The sequence below is a fragment of the Callionymus lyra genome, chromosome 10 (assembly GCF_982586985.1).
Source record: "Callionymus lyra chromosome 10, fCalLyr1.hap1.1, whole genome shotgun sequence".
Lineage (NCBI taxonomy): Eukaryota > Metazoa > Chordata > Actinopteri > Syngnathiformes > Callionymidae > Callionymus > Callionymus lyra.
In genome coordinates this window covers 22,119,767-22,140,492 of record NC_141827.1, presented here as the reverse complement: position 1 = coordinate 22,140,492, position 20,726 = coordinate 22,119,767, and the positions used below count along the sequence as shown (strand labels likewise).

The 20,726-nt window shown below is 35.3% G+C and overlaps 3 protein-coding genes across 3 annotated transcripts; all 3 read left to right on the top strand.

Annotated features, from left to right (window-relative positions):
• Positions 1 to 143: 143 nt before the first annotated feature.
• Positions 144 to 2,460, top strand: bloc1s1 (biogenesis of lysosomal organelles complex 1 subunit 1). The gene is made up of 4 exons (XM_087800636.1): positions 144 to 309; positions 453 to 525; positions 825 to 957; positions 1,984 to 2,460. The coding sequence occupies exons 1-4, from the start codon at positions 249 to 251 to the stop codon at positions 2,092 to 2,094; spliced, it is 378 nt and encodes a 125-aa protein (XP_087656762.1). The 5' UTR covers positions 144 to 248; the 3' UTR covers positions 2,095 to 2,460.
• A 2,342-nt stretch (positions 2,461 to 4,802) lies between these two features.
• rdh5 (retinol dehydrogenase 5 (11-cis/9-cis)) lies at positions 4,803 to 7,363 on the top strand. Its single transcript, XM_087801754.1, has 5 exons — positions 4,803 to 4,844; positions 4,920 to 5,242; positions 5,896 to 6,154; positions 6,230 to 6,393; positions 7,133 to 7,363. The coding sequence occupies exons 1-5, from the start codon at positions 4,813 to 4,815 to the stop codon at positions 7,351 to 7,353; spliced, it is 999 nt and encodes a 332-aa protein (XP_087657880.1). The 5' UTR covers positions 4,803 to 4,812; the 3' UTR covers positions 7,354 to 7,363.
• Positions 7,364 to 8,723: 1,360 nt separating this feature from the next.
• On the top strand, positions 8,724 to 20,333 carry gls2b (glutaminase 2b (liver, mitochondrial)). Its single transcript, XM_087801753.1, has 18 exons — positions 8,724 to 8,914; positions 9,995 to 10,097; positions 10,176 to 10,297; positions 11,781 to 11,910; positions 11,986 to 12,065; positions 12,765 to 12,928; positions 13,592 to 13,650; positions 14,701 to 14,733; positions 15,012 to 15,070; positions 15,170 to 15,236; positions 16,044 to 16,094; positions 16,208 to 16,384; positions 16,504 to 16,635; positions 17,118 to 17,210; positions 18,217 to 18,278; positions 18,379 to 18,455; positions 18,887 to 18,950; positions 20,050 to 20,333. Exons 1-18 carry the CDS (start codon positions 8,766 to 8,768, stop codon positions 20,204 to 20,206), a joined length of 1,779 nt encoding a protein of 592 aa, XP_087657879.1. The 5' UTR covers positions 8,724 to 8,765; the 3' UTR covers positions 20,207 to 20,333.
• The last annotated feature ends 393 nt before the right edge of the window (positions 20,334 to 20,726 follow it).

Below are 20,726 nucleotides of genomic sequence, written 5' to 3'. Positions count from 1 at the left end.
GTATATATTTTTTTATTTGAACAGATTGACGACACGTTTCTGTACATTGCTTTAAAAAAATGTATTCATACTATAACATACAGCGGTTGTATTTGTCATCGCGTGTGACGTCACTGGCGCGTCACACGTGTGATCTCGTGACCGGATGTGCGGGTGGTGAAAAGTCAGCTGATCTTCGAATAGTCCGCAAACTCGTAATGACACATGTAGAAAAATAGAATTTGTTTTTTGTATTAGATCGCAATAAAATGTTGTCACGTTTGCTGAAGGAGCACCAGGTGAAGCAAACGGAACGGAAGGAGCTTCAAGGTAAATGGACGGCGTTTGTTGTTAGCCATGAAGCTAACTGATGCTAAAAACAACGACCGGACATCGACCACAAAATCGGGGGTTGTGGTTAGTTTCTTAAATGCAAATCTCTTTTTAATCGATCATTTCCGTACCTAATATAGAGAGACGAAGGCGTGAAGCTATTGCAGCAGCGACATGTCTGACAGAAGCTCTGGTGGACCACCTCAATGTTGGGTGAGATTATTTTACACTTAACCTTTAGTTTATTTATTTTTTGTCACCCACTAAAAACAAATGTTCGTTTATCAACACTTCCTGCTAAATGCCCAGCGTTTTCCTTATTTGTTGTTATGTTTTTCATGAACTCAAAGCATGTTTCTTAGACTTTTTTCTTATGAGATCACAACATGTGTAAAGATGATCTTTCTGTCTTAAAACACACAAAATACTCTCTGTTTTTTAATATAGATGATTCAACAATTTATCTTCTGAAATGTTGTATTTTAATGTCTGTTCTTGTTTTTACGTTCCAGGGTTGCCCAGGCGTACGTGAACCAGCGTAAACTTGATCATGAAGTGAAAACTTTGCAAGTCCAAGCCAGTCAGTTTTCTAAACAAACGGCACAGTGGATCAGCATGGTGGAGGGTTTCAACCAGGCGCTGAAGGTAGGAATTGGTTTTATTATCATGATAGTTGTGCTGAGTCATCACATTTTTATTGAATTAGGTCACACAACGCAGGCTAAGGTCCTGTTAAGAGCTTCTAACTATGAATGCACTGATTATTCTGCCTTGTTTTTTTGCCGTAACAAGGTGATGTATAAGCCTAAACCAGCGTCCACTGTGCAAAAGTAGAGACGTGGCTGCTTACAGCACAGATCAGGAGCTACCAGCGAAATCCATTTCACAAAATTGGGACATTTAAAAAAAAAATTTTGTCCACTTTTAGCTTCTAATAAATAAATCAGATTCTCTGAAGCAAAAGTTAAAAAGTGATGTCACCTAATCCCTTTATTTGTAGTGCTGAACCTTCTTCTGAGCAGAGGTTGAGATCACAGAGTAAAAATGATGTAAAAACAAACCAGATCAACTTACATTTCACGGAGACAAATTCTGATTGTCTGCACGTTACATCGACTAAGTCCTGCCTTATACAGATCATTTATTTATGTTGGAATAAAGAAGCGATTATAAGAAAAGATTCAGGCTGCATGGATGCAATTAAATTTTATCTAGATATCAGCAGTTATTACGTCCTCCACAGCGAAAGGAGCAATGAAATCCTGTGAGATGAGTGAGGACGAGAGGATACTGTCGAATCCAGCCATTTTTTAAAGCCAATGTTCAGACCTATTTTGGTTTCAAAACAAATTAGGCAGAAATGACTTTGTCAAGAGTCAGTTGGTCTTTAAATTTGACAACCCCAGAGGGAAGTACTTGGATTATGCAACAAATATATCCTTGTTCCCACAGTATTGCAATATATCGTATCAGTGCCCCTATATTGTGACATATTACTATCAAATCCACATTAGTCACAAAGTGCTTAAAATAAACATTGTCATAAGTCTTATAAGAACAAAGGATTTGTATACAGACCGTACACATTTTTCAAAGTTTGCTGATTAAATTAATGTCCTGTGTCTAAAGCAATCTATGCAAGTCTGAAAGTTTTTTGGTTTTTTTTTACAGGAAATCGGAGATGTGGAAAACTGGGCTCGCAGTATTGAGATGGACATGAGGACCATTGCAACGGCTCTTGAATATGTTCACAAGGGACAGTTTCATTCTACACCATCATAAATTGTTTGGAAATGGAGATGGAATTTTAACTTATAGCAGCGAAGCAAAGCATCACAGTAGCAAGGGCACCGTCTTAATGCTCCTACAGAGTATGTTTCTCACAGGATGACGATTGTTTGTTCTTTTTAAACCACCCAACAATGGTCCTACAGAGTACTTTTATTTTAAATAACTTTTCCTTTTTTGACTTTTTGCTTTGTTTTCTCCCCTACAAACTGTTGTTTTTCTGCTTTATTCTTTATATCTGTTTATCTTAACATCAGAATGTAGTATTATTTTATTAACATTGATTTTCTTCACAATTTAATATCTGAATGTGAATTGAAATGTATATGCGTTGAAATAAGGTATTCGTCAAATAATAAAACATTTTTTGATTTAAATAACTGAGGATTTTATCTGTAGCATTCACAAAGATATGATAGCATGTGCGAAGGTGACTGAGTTTAGACATTTTTGTTTTAACAGTATATCTCAATTTAAAATTACATTAAAAAAAGAAGTAAATGTGTTCAAATACCTAACCTAATGTAAACAAATATGATCACAAAAACATAATATTTTTAAGTGTAATGGTGAGGGTTTCTCAAGGTGGAAACCCTGTTGTGTAGTAAACGTGTTAAAGCACTCCATCATTCCATGTCCGTCCACATTTGTTAAAAGGTTTTCCAGGTATGTCCATCGAGTGGGGATGTCATTTGCAAGAACAGCACCTCCACCTGAACTTCCAAATGTCAAGCAAGCTCTTGCGAAAAGGTTTCTTATTCAGGGTGAAAGAAAGAGTTAATCCTACGATGAATGAATAAGGATTAGAAAAGCTTGTTACAAAATATTTTTCCTCAGAAATGTAATTGGCCAGAAATTCAGAGAATTCCTAGTTAAGAGTCTTAGTAAGACTAAAAATACTTCTTATAAAAAGGGGTTAAAACCCTCACTAAAACACTCACTTTACCCAAAAACTGAAGCTTTTACTAGAGCCATTTGTCAGTCGATAAGTCAATGAATGTTGAAGCAATTACATTTATTCTAACTACTGCATTTTCCACACATGGGACTTTAATTCCCTTTACATTTTTCCTTACACAAACTAAATGGTTATGCATTTGGGATTACCATTTGGGGACTTGTCTTAAGGGATAAACCACAAAGGGATAAAGCTGTTTGCCTCATGGGAAGGTTCTCGGTTGGGTGAGAAGGAAAAAAGGAAAGGCAACAAGAGAAACATTCAGCTCAGGGAAAAAAGGTAAGAAACTACTTTGGTTAATTATTAATTTTTACACCTTTCTGTATGTGTTTGTAATTGGTATAATTATATTTTTATATTATGTGTAAGATGACATTTATTTTTACCTTTCTAAACAGGTTTATTGATTATACTCCTGTCCTCTATAGATTCTCTTATAAATAATCACTTTAATTTTTCATCACGTTTGTCATTCACCTTACTTTAAAACAGGGGACCCCAACCTTTTTTTTTTTACCACGGACTGGTTAAATGTCAGGATTATATTCCTGGAGCAAAAAAAAAAAAAGTAAAAGTACAAAAGCATGACCTGGAAAGAAAACTACAATTAAGTTGATGAAAGAAACATCTCACCATAACGCTGAATCAGCAACAGCTCTGGACCGTTTACAACAAGATGTTGTTTGTATTTGTATCTACGGATATTTGATTGTATGCCGACAATGGTGTTCTGTATGTCTGTGTCTCCTAGCTTTGTGCCAATGTGTGAGTTTGTGTTTTACCATTACTTATATGGAACGAGGACTCTGAAACTTCTAGAGTTTGTGCTTTACTCATTTTCACTAGTCACGCTAATGTTATTTCAGAAAAAAAACAGTTTTCGTTTTCTAAAAGAAACACTTTTTAGGCAGTAATAATAATTAGAATTATATCGTCCCTTCCCGTCGGTAACAAAGGACTAGACAGACAGGGTTTTAGGGACCACTGCTTTAAAACTTTCATCATTACTAGTAAAATAAAAGGTTCACAATATATATTATCATACATTTTGAAAGAAGGAGAAATAGGCTGTATTTTTATTTTCACCTGCAGAATGGGAATTAGGTAAATGGTTGTTTTTTTTCTCGGTTTCAAATTGGTTCTTTCAAAGGCTTTCTGTCATCTATCTGGCCTGGTAGGAATCCCATGGATTTGGCTGAAAAGTGCAACAAAAAGAATGAAGTGGACAGAAATGTAATCAATATTCTGCTAGAGTTAACAACGTCACTGATCATCTCTTAAAAAAAAAAGAAGAAAAAAGAACGAATTCTTCAATTATCGTGACTACGAGAATCTTTCAATTTTCATATCCGTAATCTTTGTTTGTTTGTTTTATGTCTTAATTTCTGACAGCAATTAATTAACTTTGCGTCTTTCGTTTTGTTCCCACACTAATAAGCATGCAGCGTAATCAGGTTCTGATGCTAAGCAGCTCAGTCACGGACGTTACGTCTACGCTCTGAACAATTCACCCTCCTTTTGGCTCACAAATACCTTACAGTCTTTCATAAGCATCTTATCCAAAGAGTTGTCATGTGCCCATAGCAGATATTAATTACTTATGCATCACACCAACAGTAGTTAATGAAAAAAACGTGTGTGCACAAGTCGACTCTAAAGAATCTATTTTTCTTGATCTGCAATTGACTTGTTATTGCTCAACCTGTTTTCATATTTTTAGGAAGCACTTCAGCTGAGATTTGCAAACCATCACGATGGACACACAGTTTGTCTATGACCTTTTAGGGTAAGACATCTTCTGAAAGGTTTCTATTTTCCATCAAGTGTCATCGTTCATTTCTTGAATCGATATCTTTGACAGAGACAATGCTTGGCTGTACATCACTGCTACGGTCGTGGTTGTCTGGTCCGTCGTGTGGCTCTACAGGGATAGCCTGGAGATGGAAGAAGTCACCGAAAAGTACGTCTTCGTGAGCGGCTGTGACTCCGGGTTTGGAAACCTGTTGTGTAGGAAGCTTGATCGGAAAGGCTTCCGCGTGATCGCCGGATGTTACTCTGAAAAAGGAGCTGACGATCTCAAACGATCCGCTGGACCTTATTTAAACACGGTCCTGCTCGACGTGACCAGTCTGGACAGCATCCAGAAAGCCATGGAGTGGACCAAGACAGAAGTGGGTGATAAAGGTAAAGAGACAGTGTTGGATGGAGTGAACTGATATATACAGTTCAATGACACCTGCAGTTTATTGTGCATGTTTTTAAGTATCACCAAAAGACACATTCTTAATATTTTAATAAATATATGCTAAGTTAGTTTCAAAATTCCATGTTAGATTTTTGTTGGTAATGATAGTAATGATTTAATAAATATTAAATAATTGTTGTTTAAAAAAAAAAAAAATCATTACAAAAGTAGTGAAAGGTGGAATGAAGCTTCATTTATTTTTAGATCTCAGGGGACGGTGCTTTTGGCTTCAAAATTATGGATGGTTTCATTTAAATAGTTGCCCAAAGACACGGTTAGTGATGGTCTGATGAAGCTTCATGAAGCAGTGTCATTATTTTCAGAGTCCACTAGATGGCTCTCTCTGGACCGTTTTCCTCTGTTTTGAACAACTGTTCTAATGAAACATCACATCCTTTTTTAAAAACTGATGGCGCCACCTACTGACCTCTAAACAACATGACACTGTTTCATGAAGCTTCATCAGACCATCACTAGCGACTATACAGTACTGCCAAGAGTTTCCGTTTCTGTTACCTTTTAAAGTTAACTATTCATTACAAATGTATCAAGATGGTTCTGTGTGTCGTCATCTCTTCTCCTGTCCGTCCAGGACTCTGGGGTCTCGTCAACAACGCGGGTCGCTCTCTGCCGATGGGGCCCTCCGAGTGGATGAGGGTGGAGGACTTCCACAGCACCCTGAAAGTCAACATGAACGGCACCATTGCCATGACGATGACCTTCCTTCCTCTCATCAAAAAGGCTCGGGGGCGAATCGTGAACGTGGCGTCCGTGTTGGGCAGAGTGGCTGCGAACGGTGGAGGATATTGTATCTCCAAATACGCCGTGGAGTCTTTCTCAGATTGTCTCAGGCAAGACCAACTTAATGTGGTAATTAAGCTTTCATTTACACATATTAATATTACTGTTTTACTCACTGTTCTCAGGCGGGATATCCACTACTTTGGGATCAATGTTTGCATCATTGAGCCAGGCTTTTTTAAGACTGCGGTCACAAGCCTTGATCCTCTTGAGAGGGAGCTCAGTCGCTTGTGGAACCAGCTGAGTCCTGAAGTGCAAGCCAGCTATGGGGACAAGTACCTGGATAAGTGTAAGTCCAAGGAACCCTAATTTAAGACAGTTATCTAAAACTAAAGTCATATGCGTTAAAGTATTTGATTAAATTGCACACAAATATATTCCCAAACTTTTTCAACCATTTAATATGATTTTTAATAATTATTCTATTCAACATTTTAACCTAATTTTTAAATATTATTATACAACCTGAGTGGGTGATAACTGTTTAAAAAATAAATAAATATGGTAACCATTATAACATGTTATTTTTCTATTTATTTGAGATTTCTTGTATGAATTTTAGAGGCAATTTTAATGAAAAAAAAAGCATTTCAATTCATTACACATGTACATATTGCATTTCTTCTTGGTTTTGTACTATTAATATATATCGTTTTTATCAATTAAAATGTATTCTAAAAATAAAAAAGTTTGTATAAATTATCTGGAATATTCTCCATCTGGATTATGCCTTATTTTTCTATACTGAACACCACATAAATTAGGAATAGATCTGATCATTTTTAATTTTTTTTGTAGCTTTCCATGTCAAGTTAGAATGAAAAACAACCTGTGATTAGTAAGTGTCTAGCTCAGTGGCAAATTAGTACATGTGCAGGAATTGGAGGTAAATGTCGATAACCATCAGAAATACCCACAGTTTTGAACTTTTTGTCACCTTTAGATGTCAGCTTGGATAAGATGACTTGTGCCAACTGTTATCAACTCTTCCTGCTGAACTGGTTTTTGTGTTTGTTCTCCCATATCAGACATCAAGATCCAGCGACTGATCATGAATGCGATCTGTGACACCGACCTCACCAAGGTCACCAACTGCATGGAGCACGCCCTCACCGCTGTCTACCCGAGGACCAGATATAGCGCCGGCTGGGATGCAAAGCTCCTCTGGATCCCTCTCTCCTACATGCCTTCCTGTGTGGTTGATATCGGACTGAAGCTGGTGTTGCCACGTCCTGCAAAGAGTGTTTAAAGTTATGATCATTTTTAACATGTAATTCAAGTTTACAACACATTTTAAATAATCTGCTTCTGATCCATACTTGCTGGTGATAATGCAGTTATTTATTAAATCACAATCAGCCTTGTAAACAGAAATCGTACCTCTATATTGTACTCTACTCATAAGATTATGTACAACAAAAGTAATTCTACGTTTCCATGTTATTTTTTTTGTTTTCCTGCCTCAAGAATACAAAAAGAGAAAAAACATGTAAATATAATTGCCAATGGATGCCATACAAAGATTGAACTCATGTCAATCGGATTTACATGTGTTTTTAAGGTTGGTTTTTTTTTCTTCTAATAATTATGGGAGAAAACGGAGATCTAATCTTAAGGATTAAAAGTTTGAACAAAGAGTTGCTGTTCTTTCAGAAAGTTCACAGCTTTGGCTTTAGAATGTGTTGCAAAATATACAGGGGATTTCAATTATGAATGGATGTCTTTTTTTTTTCAATGGCTATGAATATTGTCATGGGTGATTTAACAATGAAGAGTTACAAGATTGACCAATAGATGTCACTGTTGTACGACGGTTAACCACTAGAGAGCGTTTCCTATCACTGCGTCACAATTTATATATACTCAATTTTAAATAATAATATTATAAAACAATATAAGAGTATACAAATTATTAAGAAGCTACCTTGTAACAAATTACATTTTATGTATTATTATATATATATATATATATATTATTTTTTATTATGAAATATTGACCATAATAAAAACTATTGAGGTTGAAACGTATTCCAAATAACCTCTCTAATCTAATCCAAATAACAAAGTCTCTCGTTTAAATGCAGTTTTCTTTGAGTAATATATGCGTGCACCTGCTCGAAACACGCTAATAATAACCTGAGCGTCCATGTGCCAACACGTGACATCGCATTTCAAAATAAGCGATCATTGGCTGTTGAAACTGCCAATCAAGTTCATAGCGCCAACAGCAGTCGATCAACCCCCGTGATGCTTTCATGTCACCCTCGGAAAAAAAACTAGTGGGTATGTTTTTTAGTAAAACATGTAGGTATTGTAAACTGTAAATATTTAATTGTATAATTTTAGGATTTTAGAATATTCTTTTTTTTAAAGCGTAGTAAATATTTCTATTATTCTTTACTAAAACTACATATAAAATGCAAGTACAAATAATTATATTATAATTAAAAAAGCTTTCACTTTTAAGACTACCAATGTGATTTTATTGTCGTTGGTGTTCTGACAAATATTTTTAATATTTCTTAATATTTGTAATATTTATGTGGTTCCGTGAAGGCATCGATATGTGCGCGAGTGTGGGCCGGACAGCAGACCCCGTCACCTGCTGCTCCACTCTTGACTCACTCTTGACTGCACTAAAGTTGACAGATCTTTCCAAAGATGCACAGCTTCAGGGCTCTGCGGCTCAGTCACTGCGTCCAGCTTCTGGTCAAACACAAAGAAAGTGTGAAGAAGAGGAAGCTGCTCCTCATCCAGACAACATGTCCGAGATCCACCACAGAGTCCCACAAGAACTTTCACCTCAACATGTAAGTCTGTCAGGAGGAATATGAACGTTTGTTTTTCCCTTTCCTTTAACCCACATTATTATTTACGAGGGACAGAATGACGTATATATGTGGTTACGTTTAAACTTAAATTGTTTTTACATTATTTGAGAATACTTCTTAGTTCTGTCTTTACATATGTTAAGTTTGTTCTGTTCTGTTTTTTAAAGTGAGCTCAAAGGAAATATTTTAAATTCATATTTTAATCATTATTGTTTCAGTAAATTCTGATTTCATTCATTATTCAACAATACTCTTATTGAAGGATTGAAATCAAACACACGTTTCTCAAAAAAGGATCAACTTAATTGGGATTGTGATTGGTCAAGTATTGAGGTTTGTCACCATGCGTCATCAATCCCGGAAGTCTCCACCTCCATGGAACTAGTAATAGCTTTAAAATGTGGTCATGATCAGGGACTTACTGCATCTCGGAGGGAAAGACTTGTGAGTAAGTCAGGCGAGTTTCACATTAGTTGCCCTTTAATTAAATCAATATGACATAATAAATGCAACCTCATATGTCCACCTGTTCCTATTGACAATTCACAGGAAATTAATGTATTGGATTAACTTAATTTAATATTTTACATGTTAGTAAGTAAGTAAGTAATTTATACTTGTAGAGCGCTTTTCCAGACCAGGGTCACAAAGCGCTTAAACAATCAAAACAATACCCAATAAAATATATACTTAAAAGCTCAAGATAACACCGAAAAAAACACAGGAGTCTCAATCAAGGAAAAGCCTGCACAAATAAAAATGTCTTCAGATTGGATTAATCCTTGCAAACTGAAATGTTGAGTAATAGATTAACGAGAAACCTCCAAAAATATTTTTAAATGTGACAAAATTTGAATTATAGCTTTAACCAAGACAATATTTAATAAATGGAGCCTCTAATCTAAATTCATTTTCATCACCACTCGTTTCTCTTGATGTGTAGGAGTAGTGGGTCTACGTTGAGTCTCTTTTGGATGACTGTGCTCCTCATATATTGAAAACTAACTTCTTTGGCTTCTGGTTAAGAATAAGTGAGAGTTTTCTTATCTTTTATTTCAGCAGGAATACCTCATCCAAGGTCCACAGTTCTGGAGTGGAAGACATGCTTTTCTACGCCATCACAGAAGGAAAAGAACAAATTCCTATCTCTTACTTTATTACAGTAAGTCCACACTATGGGCAATTTATAAAGTCATGAAAATCGTAATTACATTTTTTTTTTTTTGAACACGAAAACAAGGCCCTGAAGAAGACCGGCCTTCATCCCTCAGACCCTCGTCTCAAAGACTGCATGGAGAAGCTTCGTGAGGCCGTCAAAGACTCAGTGGGAGAGGTCATGATGGAAAGAAGGCTTTTTCGCAGGTGCAGAACAATTTTGATAACTTTGAATTGATCCTTTAATATTTATACAAGTCTGTAATAGAATATTTAACACATAATAACTAAGACCACATTGATCATTAGACATGAATTTTAAAGTAAACTAAAAATAGCAATAATTTAATAAAATACTGAGAAGTCATTTAAAGGAGATTCCTTTTTTTTATTTTTTTTTTACAGTTACTACATTTTTAAATGGAATCTATTTCATTAAATGATTTTTTTTTTTCAAAAGGCCCCTTGTTTGAATTCTGGACATGTTTATTATATAGAACTAGAAGCTTTTTATTTTAACCTATTACCGTATTTATTTTCCAAAAGGCACATCAGATTATAAGAAGCAATATCAATGAAGATTTTCTTTCATACATAAAGGGGATTACAAGGTAAATTAAGTCCGGTGCATCTTTGTATCGTACCAAGGTCGTACAAAAACATTTTGATTGGTTTTTTAACCATATAAAATCAGTTTAAAATGCACAGTTGATTCTTCACAAATTATAAATTTACGAAAATTTACTGAATCGGCAGTAACCATGGAAACAATGGTCGTAAGAGGAATCGCATGAACACACTAAAGATGCAAATTTATTTATTTCTAAAATTAAACTAATCCATTTTAAAACTTATGTCCAGGTTATCTTTCTGTAAATAAATCTTGGACCTATATTGTACTCATCAGTATGTTACTAAGTAAGTAAGTAATGGTTATTTCTAGAGCGCCTTATGTGTCTGTTTGTGCAAAACTCACTGACCCACTGAAAATGCATAATTTGTCTGGAGATTACTTGTTTACCATAACCACACCCACTCTGCTGTGATTGGTCAAGTGTTGAGGTTTGTCACCATGCGTCATCAATCCCGGAAGTCTCCACCTCCATGGAACTGTGTCCAAAGAAAGAAGGATAATAACATAATTATAAGTAATAACTTTAAAACGTGGTCATGATCAGGGACTTACTGCATCTCGAAGGGAAAGACTTGTGAGTAAGTCAGGCGAGTTTCACATTAGTTGCCCTTTAATTAAATCAATATGACATAAAAAATACAACCTCATATGTCCACCTGCTCCTATTGACAAGTCAAAGAAAATGAATGTATTGGACTCTTGAGTGCAGAAAGGGAAGTACACAAAACTCACATGACCCAGGTCAACCTGTAATGGAGCCTGCCACGCTGCGACCGCACTCGGGGTCTCGGTGTGCTCAAATCACAGCGTGTCACTGGCTGGAGGTATGAGAACTATTTTTAGTTTGACCTTCCCGACAACAATCCATTTTAATTAAGGGTTTGTTTTCGGTGATTTGTGGGATCGACTGGCTGTCTGTTGCGGCACCTGTCTGACCTTCCTCTGCTCCACTCGCCAGTAATTTCCCTCATAATGAGGTTAAGAATGATGTGCCCCTTCTTTGTTGAGCTTTAATCTCTTTCAGATGACGTGTGTGTGATGTTTTTTTTCTTTCAGGTTCGTCGGTGGGAATATCCTTCTGCTGATTCAAGCCTTCAGGAAGAAATTCATCATCCCGGAGTTTGATGCATTTACACAAGAAATCAACATCATTTATAGCAAAGTGCAGAAGCAAAACGACGGGAAGGTTAACATCATCTCTTTTGTTTGTTGCCGTCTGTAAAGTCTTCCTGGATAATGTGTAGCTGTGTCGTCTTCTCAGGTGGCCGACTACATCCCTCAGTTGGCCAAATTCAACCCAAAGCTGTGGGGGGTCTCTTTGTGCACAGTGGACGGACAAAGGTACTGTTGGTTATTACCTCTGCCAAGGAGTGAATTCTTACTTGACTTCCTTTTGTCTGCAAAATCCAAAGTTTATTTCTGGGAATGTTAAAAATGGAGCTAGGACCAGGTGATTCAATTTAGGTTTTTTTCTTCTTAACAATTGTGTTAGGGGCCCGAAAACAAATGTGTTTGTGGTATCCCATGTGTTGTCTTAACATAATCAGAGGCAGGGGTCATTCACCTTGACCCAGAGACAACACGAGGGATGCCACAAACACATTTGTTTCATCTGGATTTAGGTGGTCATCATTTACCTGTATGGCTTCCTACTGTTGCTGCTAATGCGTCCGGATATGGCAGGAAAAAAAAACTCTTGTGCAGGGTCAAGTTGAGACCGAAGGCCCGAAAAAAAAAAGTTTTTGGTACCCATTGTGTTGTCTCTGGGTCAAGGTGAACGATTGTGTACACAAATACATGTCACCTTGACCCTAAGATAACACAAGGGTTAAACTTGACTTCAATTTTAAGTGAATAAAGTCACAAAATCTGAATTCATCCACCATTTGGCCTTGTTTTAGTGTTGCTAGGTAAGGCTTAGGCCAGTATTCAAACCATTTTAAAATCTTGGTTTGTTTGACCCTCCGAGCTTCATGCTGCAGGTCAGAGGGTCTTAAGTTCACACCTGCCGTGACCTTCGTAACATTATTGTCTCCGCAGACACTCGGTCGGCGACACCAAGCTGCCCTTCTGCCTGCAGTCGTGCGTGAAGCCCCTTCAATACGCCATCGCCGTGCATGAGATGGGAACAGAGCAGGTCCACAGATATGTAGGAATGGAGCCCAGCGGACTCAAGTTCAACATGCTGTCTCTGGATGACGAAGGTAAGTAACTCAGTATTTGTAAACAACTTTCCAGACCAGGGTCACAAAGCGCTTTAACAATCAAATACAATACACAGTTAAAATATATACTTTAAAAGTTCAAGACACATAAGACAAACACAGGATTCCCAGTAAATCCGGGAAAAGCCTGAACAAATAAGAAGTCCTTAAGATGTTTTTTGAGGAGTCAGAATCAAGCACAGAGGGAGAGGAAGATCGTTCCAAAGCTTAGGAGCAACAGCCTGGAAGGGTTTCTCTCCTCTGGTCCGGAAGCTTGTTCAGGAACCATCAGTAGATTCTGATCCACAGACCTCAGAGCCTGAGCTGGGGTGTAAGGCTGGATCAGATCACTGATATAAGGAGGGGCCTGACCATGAATAGATCTTAAAGTAAGAACCAGAATTTTAAAGTTGATCCTGAAAGAAACTGGCAGCCAGTGAAGAGTTTTAAGGATCGGGTAAATGTGAGTTCTTCTACTAGAGCGGCTCCTTCTTGTTTAGACATGAAAATAAATGCTGTAATAAACACTTGTTCATTTCTTACTGTTTTTATAATTGTTATTTCAAATGCTTCTTTCTTATCTTTATTAAATTAAAGCACGACGAAGAATTTCTCAGACGTTGTTCAAGTGATGTTATCTTGTTTTTCCTCTTTTTCTCCAAGATAAACCGCACAACCCTATGGTGAACGCTGGAGCCATCGTCATCAGTTCTCTTATCAAGGTGAGCATTAGCAGTTGAACGTCAACTCGTTGTAAATCCTCATACACAGGCTAAGGTGTTTGAAATGTATTATTTATTTATTTATTATTAGTCATTTTTATTGTGAAGTATTTAATGCTTAAATTTCCAAATCCTATAATAATAAGCAAGGAACTTATTTTAACTTAATTTAAGAGTTAGATTAAAATCGAATTAATTTTTTGTATAATAGTGTTTATTAATTGTTGTAAAGCTATAATAATAAAATAAAATAAAAACATAAATCAAAAATAAAAACATGTTAAACCAGGCATGACAAATACAAATTACATGTCGATTGACATTACATATATTTTGGGAAATAATTCAAATAGTAATACCTTAATTTAAAGAGCTCATTGTAAAATATATTGAAATATTTTCTTCTTTATCTTCCTATTTTTTTCTTACTTCAAATGTTAAAGTAGTCTATTGCGTATTATAATTTAATTAAATATCGTTTAAAATAAACATTTGTTTTTTAGCTGTCCAACTAAATAAGTGTGTCTTACTGGGTGTGATTTTAAGGGATGGGTTGATGAAGCTTCATGAAACAGTGTCATGTTGTTTAGAGGTCAGTAGGTGGCACCATCAGTTTAAAAATGATGTGATGTTTCATTAGAACAGTTGTTCAAAACAAAGGAAAATAGTCCAGAGACCGCCATCTAGTGGACTCTGAAAATAATGACACTGCTTCACGAAACTTCATCAGACCATCATAAGTGTTTTTATCTAAAATCTATTATACTATTGTTATTATTATTACAAAAATACCTGCTATTAAACGATTAACAAGGATTACATGCATTTCAATTACAGTTGTTGGTTTTTTTTCTTTTACCATTTTTAGTTTTATTTTGCACCACTTGTAAATATGTCCCGAACCGTGATCAGTGAAAGTCTTTTCTCTTGCTCCACAGGCTTCACATTGCGCAACGAGCCATATACATTTAAGATTGCGCAACGAGTTTTATCGAGATCTTTACCGCTCTATTCACTGATTAACGACTGAATTTATTGCTTTGTTTTCAGCCGCACTTCAACAAGGCGGAGAAGTTCGACTATGTGAGTTGTTGCTTACGTCAAAGTAGATAATGCTGTAACCATTAATAACAATATTTATCAGTAAATCTTTTAACCCTTACTTGATTAACATATGTGACCAAGTGATGTGTTTTTATTTATTATGTCATATTTGTATATTTAAATATCATTAAGATTTTTTTGCAAGTAATATTTAACATTTTCTTGTAATAGTAACATTTTAAAATAAGGTACATTTTCACACATCATTACTAAATGTGTTGTAATTGTATTTATTAATACACATCTGAACCAACCAGGTGATGGAGTTTGTGAAGAAGATGGCGGGTCACAAATACGTCGGCTTCAGCAACGCCACGTGAGTCACATGATTAACGTTGTGATGATAATGGCTCGCGCAGATCAGCGAGCGCATAATCGATGCTTCAATATTGACTTTTTCGGCCTCTTGTCTCAGGTTTCAGTCAGAAAAAGAAACGGGCGACAGGAATTTTGCCATCGGATACTACATGAAGGAGAAGAAGGTCAGTGCGTGTGTCTTGCTGCTGCTGATGTGTGGAATTGTGAGACATTTTTTTGTCTTGCACTGATGCAAGCGCTGATCATGAGACTTCTTCTTGTGCCACCATATCTCTAGATAAATGGATGGATGAGTCTGAAGTTTAAAACAGTGTTGCTAGCAGTTAGCGCTTCCATTTCGTAGCTCAATGTTGTGTTTTTATTTTGATTTTAAGAGCTAATGCAATTTTGAAAATACTTTTCTAGTCACAATAGTTTAGATTAGTCTTGGATTTCAGTTTGGATTTCAAAACTGTTGTTTTTGGAGCTGTATGAACATTGATTAAGAACTAGAAAATGGTCCACAGGACTGGATGTCTTTTCTTTCACACTATATTTACAACTTTAACTTCCCGAAATGCTACATGTGTTTAAAATAATCAAATATATCACATAAATACAATAAATTGATAGTATTTATAATTGTTTTAATTAATCTTAAGCTGATAATTAATGATTTTTATTAAATTACACCCCAATAAAAGAAATAATATTGAAAAAACAGCTATAATTTACATTTGATTTTGGGAGATTACGGTTTTATTTTGACAAAAATGTAATTGAAATAATAAAATGTATCTCATGTAGCTTGACATCCTTTCCACTGATTAAATGGCAGAAACTTTTTTTAAAAAGTAGTTATTAAAAAATTAAAGGTTGATCATAAGATATTTGTAATTTGTTGATGCATCTGCTTGTCAACTAAAGCTCTAAATAGATCTCAACATCCATCGATCTAAAGATTTCCTCATTTCTTCTTTGTCATTCCTCAGTGTTTTCCTCCGGGCGCTGACATGATCGACGCCCTCGACTTCTACTTCCAGGTCCTGACCCGCAACTTCCCCTCCAGCGATGACTTACTTCTAACCTTTTTTATACTCAAGATAACAATGGGGTTCATCTAAAGTTTTTTACATTTATTATTTTCTCTTCTCAGCTCTGCTCCATGGAAGTGACCTGTGAATCAGGAAGTATCCTGGCGGCAACTCTGGCAAATGGTGGGATCTGTCCAATCACAGGCGAGCGTGTGCTGACGGCAGAGGCCGTCCGGAACACCCTCAGTCTCATGCACTCGTGCGGAATGTACGATTTCTCGGGACAGATGGCTTTTCATGTGAGTGAATGCTGATGGAAAAACATGTCAAAAACACTCAATGTTTTAAATAAAGCAATATTGATTATTTAAAAATGAATTCCATTCATGAATGAGTCAACAATCCTTCCGTCTCTCAGGTAGGCTTGCCTGCCAAATCTGGGGTGTCAGGTGCGATTCTGCTGGTGATCCCCAACGTGATGGGAGTCATGTGCTGGTCGCCTCCGCTGGACCGAGTCGGAAACAGTGTCCGAGGAATCGACTTCTGTCAGGCAAGTATTCATTCAATACATCTAACTTATGTGTTGAGATGTGTCTTAAATATATTTTGGACCTATATTGTAATCATCAGTATGTGTCTGTTTGTACAAAACTCTCTTTTCATTTAAATTTTTACTTTAGAAAATTTGCTTTAAGCCCCGCCCGCTGAAAACCCTGTTTTTCTGGAGATTAACTCTTGTTTATCATAAACACACTCACTCTGCTGTGATTGGTCAAGCGTATGTGCATCAATCTCAGAAGTCTCCACCTCCAAGGGACTCGTTGTATAAACAAAGTGAGTTGTGACTACAGCTCACTGGAGGATGAATGAATCCATTCTTCCACTCTTGTAACAACTCATTCGTCAAGAATGAAGAACAGGGAGATTTTTTCAGTTGCCCTTTAATTGTAGTTATATTTTCTTGACTGATGAAACGTAGTACACTTTTTGACTCGACTTCTCTTCTAAGATAAATGTTTTCTTTTTCTTTAGGAACTTGTCTCGCTCTTCAACTTCCACAACTACGACAACCTCAGGCACTTTGTAAAAAAGCAGGACCCCCGCCGGCAGACCGGAGATGACAGGGTTTGTTGTTTATATTCTGATTTTTTTCGTCACAATTAAGCATTAACCATTTATAGCTGAAAAACAAATATTTAAATTGAAAAAATATTGTTGAAATAGAAGATAAAAGTTGACAGTCAGTAGTCCAAAGACAAAACACAATAAAAACTTTTTTTAAACTTTTTATTTATTTTTCCATCACATGTGTTTTTCCTGCTTAAGTACGAAAAAGTCACATCTAATATATATATATATAAAAATTCAACCAAAATATTGATATTTTAAATTCGAATATTCTTTTTCTTCAGTCTTTTAAAAAAAAAATTAAGCTAACATTGTTCTGAGTTAATAAAAATAAATTTACAATTAATTTACACCTAAAGTATAGATTATGAAGATCACAAATTCATTTTGAAACTTTGGAAAATTGTTCAAATTGAGATGAAGGGAATTTGATGAAAGTGTATTTTTGTTTAGCTTCAAGAAAATGTGCATCTCTTATGTCATTAGGGGCAATCGTATCGTTATTTTGAAGCTAACTACAGATGATTACTTCCTTTTAGGGATTGAACAATAGATTTAAACTTCGATCAACAAGAAATCGAACTCATTTAAACTTCTGGCAGCTTCAGTTGCTGATTCGACAATTCTGCATTTAATCAGTTTGACGTTTGTCCAGTAGGTGTCAGTATTGTGCCGCTTCATTACTGAAGTGACGGTTCTGCTTGACAATGACATTTATTTTTAGCTTCTTAAAATTGCTGGTATGTTTAAATGAATAAGCAATTATAGGTGTATAGATGAACAAACATCGGTATTTAAATAGATGTACAATGATAATGTAATCACTCTCGTGCAATTTAAAAAGTATCAAATCAGAATATTCATAAATAAATCTGGGTTTTAAAGTAGACACCAGCGCATCTTATTATCTTTAATATTCCTCATGTCATTTGTTCTAAGATGCCTGTCTCAATGTGTATTTATATTTAAATAATACTCTTGTTTGCCTTCTTTTTGTATGTAGAATAAATCCATTTTCAATCTAATGTTTGCTGCCTACAGCGGAGACGTGTCTGCACTCAGAAGGTACTTAATAATATTCATAGCGTACTCAAGTACAGTCCATTGCCATTGTTTTGTAGAAGTATAGCTCCTCAGGTGATACACGTTCTTGTAATCGACTCAGGTTCGCTCTCTCCTCCATGGACATGGACCTGAAAGATTACGACTCTCGAACAGCTCTACATGTTGCCGCGGCTGAGGGTGAGTGACATGTGTCACGGCGCTCGACATTCAATACAGTCTTATGTATATTTGATGCGGCGGAATCAATCCTGATATCAGTTTGTCAGTTCGACAGTTCATGATCAACGAAGACATGAATGCAAATGATTTTTGATCATTAACTTGTAAGTAAGTAAGTAATATTTATTTATATAGCGCTTTTCGAGACCAGGATCACAAAGCGCTTAAACAATCAAAACAATACTCAAAAAAGTACATACTTTAAAGATCAAGATAATACTGAGAACAACACAGGAACTGTCAATATCAGCTTCATAAATATCTTCTTAACCTGACTAAACAATGTTAACCAACATTGATTAATTACACCTTTTATTTTTGTAAATTAAATATATTTTCCTTATATTTGCTGCATTTTACTATAGAATAATTGTTGTCTTTCTTCTCAGGGCACATCATTGTGGTGAATTTTCTGACGGAATCCTGTAAAGTTAATCCATTTGTGGCAGACAGGTGAGATTCATGGCTACGTTTGTACTTTTTTAATTGGTGGATACACTTTATTTATCAACTGATTTAATGCAGGGACATTTGTATACGTGTGCTGAACCTTTGTTAACGTTTAGATCTAATTGTTGCATTATTATATTAATTGAAGATCAAGAGATCCAAGAGTATGGAATACAATTTTCATGCTGTAAAATAAAGAGGTGAGTTATGGAGTTTATCAGAATATTGAATGGTTGAATTTAACATTTGAAATGTTAAAACCTTCTTCAATTATTACATTATTTAATTATTATTTATTTATTACTAGTTAGTTAGTTATATGTTGAAAGGTTGATTATTTTTTTGTAACTATATTTAAAATAGATAGATATTTCTAACGTTTTCCAAAAATCGTAAATATTTTTTCTAAATTACCATTATTTGTATTGTCTGGTGAAACTACAGTATCAACATCTATGTATTGAATTAAAAAAAAAATAGGGATTTAAAAGGACTTTTTAAATCATTGGAAATAGACAAACTAAATGTGTAAAAAACCCATTTATTTTTAATATTGAAAATCTGAATTCCATTCCACAAAAAAAATGGAATATTTCAACATGAATTCATCAATTAAACAATATACTTATTTTTTATGCACTTATACAAGTAACAGAGCCATTAAGAAAATAACAACAATAAGTTTACAATTTGAAGATAAAAAATATATATATATATATATATATATATATATATATATATATATATATATATATATATATTAAATTCATCACTATAATTTCTCTTAGATACAGTATATGCATTGAGTTTTGTTTATATTTTTTAAATTATGTACTTAAATTAAACATTTTTAAGGTTGTGAATTGTGTGTTTTTTTTTTTTTTAAAAACAATGAAATAATAAAAACGCATTTTGTTGGATACTTAATATTGAAATATATCATTGTTACAGAAGTAATACTTTTTGGAATTATGTAAATAAACAATGTAATAAAAAACAACAAATTTTAGCAACTATTTCTATGTTCATGTGGCAGAAGGACAGTGGGTACAACACTAAAGGTTTTTAAAAAAAATTAAAAATAAATGTTGTCACCCAACAGGTGGGGGAATCTCCCGGTGGACGACGCCATGCAGTTTGGACATGACGAGATTGTGAAGGTGTTGAAAGACTACCAACTGCTCTACAAGACACAACAGGGAGAGGAAAAGAACGCAGGACAAGCAGTGAAGCTGGACACCATCGAGGGCATGGTGTAGCTGCACCAGCTAAACTCTAAAAAAAAGAACCAAACTACCATTTGTCACTTGTTTTACTGTATTTTCTTTTTTTCTAAGGTGGCAATTTTTGTATGACTAACCATTCTCTTTGAGGTTTGCTGGTCAGTGTAGGACACATGGGAACATTTAAAATGACAATATATAGTAAAATGTTTTTTTTTGTACAAATTAGTACTTGAATTAAAAAAAAAGTTTAAAACCTTTTAGTAGTGATGGGCTGATGAAGCTTCATGAAGCAGTGTCATGTTGTTTAAAGGTCAATAGGTGGCGCTATCAGTAGGTGTTCATTAGAACAGTTGTTCAAAACAAAGGAAAATAGTGCAGAGAGCGCCATCTTGTGGACTCTGAAAATAATGACACTGCTTCATGAAGCTTCATCAGAACATCACTACCTTTTACTACACATTGATGATGGAAATTATGAATTAATTGTTGTGTATGATGTGGTTTTTCATGATTCAAAGTTTAGAGGTGATGTTCTTTTCTCCACAATTCTGTA

Bases quoted from the DNA above. Each gene is read 5' to 3' on its own strand.
- bloc1s1 (XM_087800636.1), top strand. From the start codon at position 249: ATGTTGTCACGTTTGCTGAAGGAGCACCAGGTGAAGCAAACGGAACGG. The intron at 526-824 runs GTGAGATTATTT...TTTACGTTCCAG, and splicing joins GTGGACCACCTCAATGTTGG to GGTTGCCCAGGCGTACGTGA. The intron at 958-1,983 runs GTAGGAATTGGT...TTTTTTTTACAG, and splicing joins GTTTCAACCAGGCGCTGAAG to GAAATCGGAGATGTGGAAAA.
- rdh5 (XM_087801754.1), top strand. From the start codon at position 4,813: ATGGACACACAGTTTGTCTATGACCTTTTAGG. The intron at 5,243-5,895 runs GTAAAGAGACAG...CTGTCCGTCCAG, and splicing joins GACAGAAGTGGGTGATAAAG to GACTCTGGGGTCTCGTCAAC. The intron at 6,394-7,132 runs GTAAGTCCAAGG...CTCCCATATCAG, and splicing joins GGACAAGTACCTGGATAAGT to ACATCAAGATCCAGCGACTG.
- gls2b (XM_087801753.1), top strand. From the start codon at position 8,766: ATGCACAGCTTCAGGGCTCTGCGGCTCAGTCACTGCGTCCAGCTTCTG. The intron at 10,298-11,780 runs GTGCAGAACAAT...TTTTTCTTTCAG, and splicing joins GAAAGAAGGCTTTTTCGCAG to GTTCGTCGGTGGGAATATCC. The intron at 16,636-17,117 runs GCAAGTATTCAT...CTTTTTCTTTAG, and splicing joins GAGGAATCGACTTCTGTCAG to GAACTTGTCTCGCTCTTCAA.